Here is a 9,880-nt window from a genome sequence, read left to right on the forward strand (position 1 = left end):
AGGAAACATCTATGACATAAAAAAATTTTTTTGTTTTTTTAATTTTGACGAAATTCGGTGTTGAATCCTTATATTCACGAAAATAGGTTACACCACTGTACTTGTTCACAGTAGGTAAAATGCCTGCCAAGTGTCTGCACGTGCGGCAGAAAAGATATATATATAGCATACAATAATCTCGATACCAAGGCACTTTGAAGCATAATCAATAGTCTCGGTTTTCCATGTCAATATATTACACGGTGAGAACATGTGGACAATATTTCTGACTTGTGCACTCAAAAAGATATCGTGCAATTCGACTGTTTCTAAATATAGATAGGACTTGGGCAACACATTCTTCTATAGTCCGAACTATTCCACAATAATCAATTGGAGCATTCAATAGGTCTACCTCTATACAACAGGACAATCACAAGGAAAGGACTGATGAATGAAAACAAATTCTTGTGATATAGGCGTTATTACTCCTCGGATTCTAAACCAAAATGTTGTTTTCTAAACGGCAATAACTACATCTGATTACTTCACAAATCTGGAGGTTTCATATTGATCTATTTCTACTAAATCAAACACGCAAGGAGCCAAGGAAATAGTTGGATGTGAAGTTTTACACCTACGATAAGACACTATTTTGGTCATTGAAAGTTACCAACAACCATGCTCTTTTGCATGCTCACTATATTTCATTTATGTTTTCATTATGAAATGCTTCCTCACTTTTGATATACTTCATATGAAAAGTTTATTAGTGGGTACTTATGTTAGGTCAAAATGTTGTTTTTAATTTCGGATTTTAATTTGCGGTTCTGAATTGTTAGTACTTGGTTTATTTATTCTTACCATAAATACTAGCCAATTGAGCCCCAGAGTACCAGTAACTCGAAAAGTTTAGTCCATTCCACAAGGGGTCACACCATGATTGGAACCACTGTCAATGTGGTTTTCATGGGACTTTAGGGGGTAAAAAACACTTATTGAGTTTTTTTAATTTTATTTTTTTAAAGATTTAAATTCTGGATGGGTACAGCATCTGAAATGAAAGAGATGATAGATAAGAAACTGTAAAGGAAAAACAACTTTTCATTTCATTGTTGTAGAGTGCCAAATTTTGAAAAAAAATTACATGTATAGTTGCTTATAGGGCTATAAATACTGGTAATTTATATTAATAATATGACCTGATTAAAAAATACCAAAATATCGTGATATCGTGATATATGGTAGTTATGATATATTGTTAAATTTTTTTCCAGATAAGATCATCTACACAATTTTAACAAGTAACTGAAAACAGAAACTTGAAACAGATTTTTTCATGACTGGGGTGTTTTAAGAAACATTGTTTTATGTTACATTTAAAATTTCTAGATCATTTGTTTGTAAACCATACTTTATTTACCCATATCTGGATAGATTAATGCTTAATACCGTCATATCAACTTGAACCAATATCGTCCAGCCCTAGTTGCCAATTACCCAAATTCTAATATTTATTTGAAGACTAAGATGGTGTTGGAAAATACTCCTCAGTGTATAAATATGGAGTGATATTATCAAGATAATCAAGAGATTGACAAGACAAATTTGAGATATTTACAACATACTTGCCCTGAAATACATTATAGTACAAAATAGTGAATGATTATTGAAAAAATTAATGCAAAACTCAACATTAATTGTTCAGATTGTCGCACCAGTAGTTCAGTAAACCAATAAAATAAAGACTTACCACTCTGATTCTATGTCCAATAGCCTTACTAGGTAAATTGGTCCTGAATTTAGCTCTAACTGTACCACTGCATCCATGAGGTCGAGTAACTTTGCCCCAGATTACCTTTACTTTATGTTCTGCTCTTTTACCAGGGGTTGAAGTAGTTCTGGAATAACAATATTTTATACAATAACATAGAATAAAGATCACAGGTGACAGAAATGTATCCACTGGAGATAGCTTTTTACCTCATAAGTTGATTGATCAGAAAATTGGTCGCCAAAGGTGGGAATAGTGCTTGAATGGTGTATAGGGCAGGATTATGATACAGTGCAAAATGGAAGTGCATACACTATGTACAGTTTTTTCGACAGAATTCAAACTGTTCTCAAATAGTAATCCTGCACAATAACTGAGCTATTTCAAGCTATCCATGCTACAGACTGTTTCAACAAATACTAAGTGTCAGATGTGTTCAATGACTCAACTAGATCTAAAAAGGAATTCAACAAAAAAAAAGTGGAATATCCTATCCATTGAGTTTGATATTGTATACTGCACACGATATAGTAAAGCAAAATTAGATGTTCATACTTTTTAACTCTGTATACATAAGCACATTTCTTTCCCAAGTAAAAACTGGTGTCTTTTTTTGTGTTGACTCCATCAATTCTTAATAAAGATGTGCTTTCATATTGTCTTCTTAAACCTCTTTTGTATCCGACAAATACAGCCTTACAAAATAACCTACAAAATTAGAGCTAATAAAATGATCTACAAAATAACAAACTAAAGCTTTAGAAAATAACCTACAAAGTGACAATTAAAGTATTAAATCACAATGTTCGATAAATAGTGCCTCATATTTACTTTGTTACTAGGCTAAAGTTGATATCATAAACAGTTACGACAATATGCTTTATCCATATTACAATTAATAATTCACCCATGTTCAAGTATTACATTCTTAATGCCTCGTATACCAGCAAGAAGTTAAATGGATTTGTGACAAAACCCCAAAACTGTTGTAGAAATGACAAGAAATGTACTTACCTTTTGTAAGCTTTAGTGAATGGTACCTTCACCTCCTTTTTCTGTGTAGCAGCCGACATTTTTTAGGCTGAAAGATAAATCAAAGTAAATTATTTTAATATGCTAACCAAACATAGTACCGTAACTGAATGGCTTTAGTTGACAATTTCAAATAGACATATCAATAATGATAAGCTCGGGAAGAATTTGAACTGTAATTTTGAGCCGATTTCCAATTGACTTCATATAAGTAAACATTGATCAACCAATTAAAGTGAGTCTAAGAGTACAATCAGCCTCTGCCAGGATAAACCCAAGAGACTTTCCGACTGGTTAGCTAGGCCAATTACCGACAAGCTGTAAACTGTCTTAACTTTGGGCTAAAGGGCCTAATCACAATTATCATGTTGCTGAAATTTAGTAGAATCTGGAATAGATATAGGGCACCCATTTTACAGACAATAATCTCTAATAATTAAATGCATCTCGCTCTTCCATTCACATGAAGTGCAAGACAACAACCAAGTCGTTACAGATTGGAAAAGGGGTAATGGGCTTTGTGATTTACTTTTGATTGAAAGCTACCTAAACAAGAGGAAATGTGCCTGAGATAGTTTGCGACAATAGTTGGCATTAAAATCCGCGATGTATCACACCATGTACGCGGCATCCATGGCCTTTGTAATATATAATGGATCAACCAAACATCAGCTTACGAGAAAATTGAAAAATCAGCACTGAAAGGATTTTATTAAGGGCTGTAATGGGTAGTTTAAATTCATGTAAGCGTGGAAACAAACCCTGTTTTGGTTAATGGCCGAACTGAAAAGACAGAGCTAGTAGTACGTAATTTTGGTATAAAAATCTATCTAAATTCTTAAAACGATGAGTATATCCCATGGTTGAACTATTAAGAATTTTTTAACAATTATTTTGTTGTCGATGAGAAAGGCTTATCAAAATATATTTTTGATGAAATTTTGAAGCAGCTGCAAATGAAATACGAAACTAAAACATAAACGGAAGTCATACCTCGAAAGTTTAATGGCGTTGATAGCAACGATAAACAAATCGTAGAGAGTGTGAAGAAGGCGAATTTGACTAATATTTCGCACCGATTCAGTCAGAATTTATGTAAATTTAAATGGTGTAAAACTTAAAGAACATATATCAAGGTAAACAAAATGAAAATGGCCGGGTAAACAAACATTCTGCTTAAACAGTGCGCTGGTTTTGTTTCGAATTTGCTTCTGGTTTTTGCTTGTTGTTGACGTGGTTTTTTACCAGCAGGTTTTGAACCCATCATATTAAGACTTGTTCTTAGCTATACTTTTAATATAAATGTCAGCAAAAAGTAACTGATAGATCTTGATAAATTATCAAATCTATACAGTTATTTATCTGGGGAAGGTTTGACGGTTTTAGACTTTTGAGTCGTTATTTTGAGTAAAATAAATTAAGCTAGTGAATACAAATTGAAAGAAATTGTCATATATTGCAGTTTAATATTTAATTTCTGAAACTTAAAGTAGATTCAGAATAAGTCAGTAAATAAGTTATAATATAATATGTTGGTTGGGTGTTTCAATCATCATTTGAACAATATGACCACAAATATCTTTCCTTAAAAATATAACTCTGAAGAAACTTACTACGATACATTTTAAAATAAAATAAATATTTTGTACCATTTTCCTAACTGTCACAAAAGAAATTGATTTAAAAATGTGTAATTGTGATTCACTTTGATTGTACTCTACCCTAAAATTAATGTAAATTAAAGTTAGAATATAGTAAACAACTATTATTTCTTTTAGATGAGCTCAGAATTACCAATGTTGAGTGGGGTGGATGCCATCCATGTGGCAACAGTACTGGAAGATTGTTGTGATCAACTCTCTATACTGGGCCGGATTATGCCACATTCTTTTGATATGAGACCAGATGCATTTGAGGTAAGAAATAAAAAAAGATTTTGAGGAGGCTTTTCTGTCTTTTTAATGTGCATTCCATTTGGCTTCTATCCAGTCTTGATTTTTGACTGTCTCTATCAAGAATTTAAGACTCTATAAGTGAAATGGTTGCAAATGGAAATTATAAATGTTTCAGTGCCGGTACATGTAAAAGATTAATAGAAACTACAATATTGTGTGTTGACATCATATTTCCTGAACACTGTCATAATTATGTTAACAAACAGCTAAATCCACTGAGAGGCTGAAAATAAATAATAGATCATGACTCAAAGTGGTCTAGAAAAGAAGAAGAAAGCGGGTGTTAAAACACTGTTATATAACAATGTTGATTATCCATATTTATTGCATATTATATACATTGAAAAAAGGTGCCAGGGAAAATACTTCTCACTATTACATTGTCAAGTCTATTGTTAATTGTAATTGTAGATAGTAGATAATGATGTCAATCAGCTAGCTGATTCTCAACGTCAATTAGAGAGCCGCTATCAGTCAGTTTTAGCTCGTAAATTAGACGTCAAACAATTTACCCAGAATCCTGATAAATTGGCTCAGATAGAGAAAGATGTCCTGCATACTGGTCGTGATTTAAAGAACAGTACTCATGTCTTTGGTCGCACGTTACGTCAGAACCCCTTGACACAAGATAATATTGCTAAAATACAACAAGATAGGTAAGTTAAAATAGCATTCCATGCAGTTAACTCTAGTAAGGCACATTCCTAGATTTTATAATTTTATAAGGTCAAATAGGAGTAGGAGTTTAGCCATCATTTGTGTGGGTTCATGATAAGCATATGACATTACTTACTTCAAATTAGTAAGTTTAACTAATTGGTTTACTATACAAATCGTGTCAAACCATCTTTTTTCATATATATTATCTGTTGAGTGAAGTGATGCATGGCATTTTAAGAAATCAGTAGATACCAGTATTGATTACAGGACTTTGTTGTTATTTCAGATCATTTCTAGAAGTGGTGATGTCGGAGTCAATGAGTGAATTAATACACAACAGAACATTTCAATCTTTAATAGAGGCTGTTAAACTAGAGAAAGCCAAGAAAGCTGCTTTACAGAATACTATTCAGAAGTATGTACATCTTTCAAACTATAAATTTTTACAAGTGTTTTATCTTGAATTTACTGAAATACAGTTGTGATACTTTCAATGTCATTTCAATGAGAAATAGAAAACCTGGATGCATTTTGTTTCTCCAACTTCATGCAAGTTCACTTAGAAATTATGTATGATATCTGCCATAATTTAAGTGATTTTTTGCTAAATGATTTGCATCAATAGACATACTCAATTAGCAAAGGTTACTTAGCAAAATTTCATATACAATGTGTCACTGAATTGCTTAGCTAATTATGTGCCCTGTATGCAACAGATACATTTCATTCTGTAGTTGATATTAACCAATGATGTTGATTTTTTTGATTACAGAGAAGAAGATGGGCGTAAAAGAGTTCGACAACTTCAGAAACAATTATTAGATGTTAAAAAAGAGAAAGAAAGTGAACTCCAGAATCGTGAAGAGATGATCGCTCATCTTAAAGATCAACTGCAGGAGATGAAGGCTAAAACCAACATGGAGGGGAAGTATATAAAGAAATGTGCTGAGGTTGGAGTGACACAGACTCAGAAAAGATGTTATTTATCAGAGAAAGAAATGAAAGATGAAATTGATGTAAGTTTATTTTATAAAAAGTTTTTGATAATATAGGCTTACATTAAGGGCGATAGCCAACTCCGGCCATCTCTCCGAAGCTCATGCTGCGGCATCTTAATTCTTCTGAATTTGAACCTAACGACCCTAATCGCCTATCAAATGACAATCAAACTCATTGGCTGGATGATGGTTGACTTAATTTCAAATGCACTTGATGTCCAGGAAAATATTGTCACTTATAAGTAACTGTAAGTTTTTTTCTCTGTTATTTTAGAATCTACAGAATCAAATAGATAAAGAAACTAGAGCTAATGCTGAGATTGAATCTTTCCTTAGAAACCATCATGCTGTAAGTTGATAGTTATTTAACAGATAAAAATGTATCCATTCATCAGAACTGTTAGTTCTGGAGCTCATTTGTCAGTGTTTTTGCTATGAATGTATAATAAGGACAAGCTATGAATTAAACAAATTTTTACAGTAGGATATAATAGGCAACTTCAATAATCATATTTTTACCTATTTCAGAATTTAGAAAAGAAGTTAGATTTTTGGCAGGAGAAATATGAGAAGGATGTAGAGAGTAAACAACATGAATTGGATGTTTTAAAAGCTTCTAAAGCTAAAGATTTAGAGAGATTACAAGAACTGACCAAATTAGTGAGTATAAATACTGTTTATAATCACATATTCTTTTGTAGGGGTGCCGGCTGATATTGGTCAGTTGTCTGAAGATCGCATAATAATATTTAATTTAATATTTCTATATCACTCTACAGTTGATGTATTGAGCACTATTTTAACAGTGGGATTTCTATATTGCTCTACAATTGATATATTAAGCACTATTTTAACAGTGGGATTTCTATATTGCTCTACAATTGATATATTGAGCACTATTTTAACAGTGGGATTTCTATATGGCTCTACAATTGATGTATTGAGCACTATTTTAACAGTGGGATTTCTATATTGCTCTACAATTGATATATTAAGCACTATTTTAACAGTGGGATTTCTATATTGCTCTACAATTGATATATTAAGCACTATTTTAACAGTGGGATTTCTATATGGCTCTACAATTGATGTATTGATCACTATTTTAACAGTGGTATTTCTATATGGCTCTACAATTAATGTATTGAGCACTATTGTAACAGTGGTTTTTCTATATGGCTCTACAATTGATGTATTAAGCACTATTTTAACAGTGGTTTTTCTATATGGCTCTACAATTGATGTATTGAGCACTATTTTAACAGTGGTTTTTCTATATTGCTCCACAATTGATGTATTGAGCACTTTTTTAACAGTGGGATTTCTATATAGCTCTACAATTGATGTATTGAGCACTATTTTAACAGTGGTATTTCTATATCACTCTACAATTGATGTATTGATCACTATTTTAACAGTGGTATTTCTATATTGCTCTACAATTGATGTATTGATCACTATTTTAACAGTGGTATTTCTATATTGCTCTACAATTGATGTATTGATCACTATTAGTATTTTAACAGTGAAAATACCAAACAGAAATTAGCTATTTCTTTGTTATTATATTGCATGTATAATTGTTGCTGATTAGTTTTGTTTGTATGTATTCAATAAAGTTATTACTATTATTATTACTATTCAATTTTTTGTTCTGTGTTTCAAATTTTCGAACCAATTTCTGAAACCTCAACCTATGCTTCTATTTCAGTATAAGGAATATGAACAAGTAGTAGTAGAAGATAGAATAGAAAAAGAGAAAGTGAGACGAAAAGATGAATTAGAAGCTATAGAACTAAGAGGAGCTATAAAGGTATTTATTATAGACCCAGTTTGGAAATTTTATGTTCATTTTAAGAGGAAGTATTGCTCAAAGAACTGGAATCTTCGTTTTTAATCTGAAAAGTAACAAAATAATTAGTGGATTCCTGTTGGTAAACAAGTTTGATAGAGGTCCAATAAATTTATTGACTGAGCCTTTTGGCAATGTTAAAAACAAGGATAGTACTTGTTCTCAGCTCATCTTATCTTTGTTTTTAGGTACAAGCCTGGTGGCGAGGATTGATGGTACGGAAGGGATTTGGACCCTACGGCAAGAAAAAGAAGGGCAAAAAGGGAAAGAAAGGAAAAGGAAAGAAAGGCAAGAAGAAGAAGTAGAGAGTGTGATATTGAAATGGGGGTGTTTGGGACATGGGGTGGGAATCTAATTTATTGTTTATTTTCGGACATTATAAATTTAGATATTCCACAAGTTTAAGTAAATTTGTGAAATCATGAAAATCACTGACTATCAGAGATAGTGGAGTATGACTGGTAAAATATAGCTATCATTTATAGCAAACATAGTCTATTTTTATTATGATTTGACCTATTTATCGTTTAGCCAAATTGTTGAAAAATACCAGGATTGTACAGAAACTTTCTATTACCAGGTCTAGTATTTTCAAAACGATCTTAGTGCTAGGCTGTCCCAAAGTCTTATCTTCTAACATTGTTTCTAGGATGTCTTGGGTCTTCTAGGATATCCTATGGCTTAGACCGTTTAGAAAATAGTGGCCAGGATTGTACAGAAACTTTCTATTAACTGCTGAACTGCTTGAAACTTTTTAAAATAAAAACATTATAATCCAACATGGAAAATATGTAACTGTCTTGAAGATTGAAGATTTGATATAGTAACTTGGCATATTACCAATGTAATTTTAATGTAAGTTATCAGCTTGTCACTGGTGATCCATACCTTATATTCTGTGATATTATTTTATTGTATATTAAACCAATTCTTTAAACCAGTCTCTTTGTTCCAATACCAAATCAAAAGTTATTTCAATAATATTACCTGAATAATTCAGAGTAGTTGAGTCGAAATTGGCCCATTGGCTATTGCTCTAATATATTAATCTTTGATTAACAAAGTGAGGTCACTGATCATAATTAAACAGATTGTTAAGAGGTTGTCTATATTTTCTGTGGTTCCTGCTATTTCACTAAAAATAAGTGACGTCTCTAATGGCAAAATATGCTTTATCTCATAAGGCTTACTTTAGTGGAAATGCAGGAACTGTGCTAAAGTCTCTGAATAGCGTAGATCTCTTAATCGTTGAGAAAAAGTAGGATACTGCACTTGTCCTGGCAAAGTTTTACTCATTGCCCACTGTATAGCATTAGCCTACCGATCTTCTTGTGTAGAAATAGAACATACAAACCCATTTCTTTTTGTAATCTTATCCAACTGACCAATTTAAATTTGAAATCGTCACCATGGTATCTTCATTGGAATGTAATAGACTAATCAATCAAGCATGTCAAGGAGATGCCCTGTTATACCTTTGAATACCATTCTAGTCTCCTGTCAGTAGAGGAACTCGGAGAGTTGGCATTGAAAAAATGACTAGTTTATTGGATAGGACAGTAAACTGAGACTTATTGTTTTGCAGGTTAAAATCCCTCGACAGATACTCAAAAAGTAGACATACTGACAG

The 9,880-nt window shown here is 32.2% G+C and overlaps 2 protein-coding genes across 2 annotated transcripts; one reads left to right on the plus strand and one right to left on the minus strand.

The window, feature by feature from the left end:
- Window positions 1–974: 974 nt before the first annotated feature.
- LOTGIDRAFT_234467 (hypothetical protein) lies at window positions 975–3,427 on the minus strand. The gene is made up of 5 exons (XM_009062398.1): window positions 3,332–3,427; window positions 2,768–2,834; window positions 2,309–2,461; window positions 1,733–1,880; window positions 975–1,033 (listed from the first exon to the last, which is right to left on the minus strand). The coding sequence occupies exons 2-5, from the start codon at window positions 2,824–2,826 to the stop codon at window positions 1,010–1,012; spliced, it is 384 nt and encodes a 127-aa protein (XP_009060646.1). The 5' UTR covers window positions 2,827–2,834; window positions 3,332–3,427; the 3' UTR covers window positions 975–1,009.
- Window positions 3,428–4,581: 1,154 nt separating this feature from the next.
- LOTGIDRAFT_125731 (hypothetical protein) lies at window positions 4,582–8,555 on the plus strand (the record flags this gene model as incomplete). Its single annotated transcript, XM_009062399.1, has 8 exons — window positions 4,582–4,701; window positions 5,152–5,396; window positions 5,687–5,815; window positions 6,173–6,416; window positions 6,673–6,747; window positions 6,927–7,058; window positions 8,110–8,211; window positions 8,439–8,555. 8 exons carry the CDS (start codon window positions 4,582–4,584, stop codon window positions 8,553–8,555), a joined length of 1,164 nt encoding a protein of 387 aa, XP_009060647.1.
- Between the last annotated feature and the right edge of the window lie 1,325 nt (window positions 8,556–9,880).

This window comes from Lottia gigantea, assembly GCF_000327385.1.
Source record: "Lottia gigantea unplaced genomic scaffold LOTGIsca_51, whole genome shotgun sequence".
Lineage (NCBI taxonomy): Eukaryota > Metazoa > Mollusca > Gastropoda > Lottiidae > Lottia > Lottia gigantea.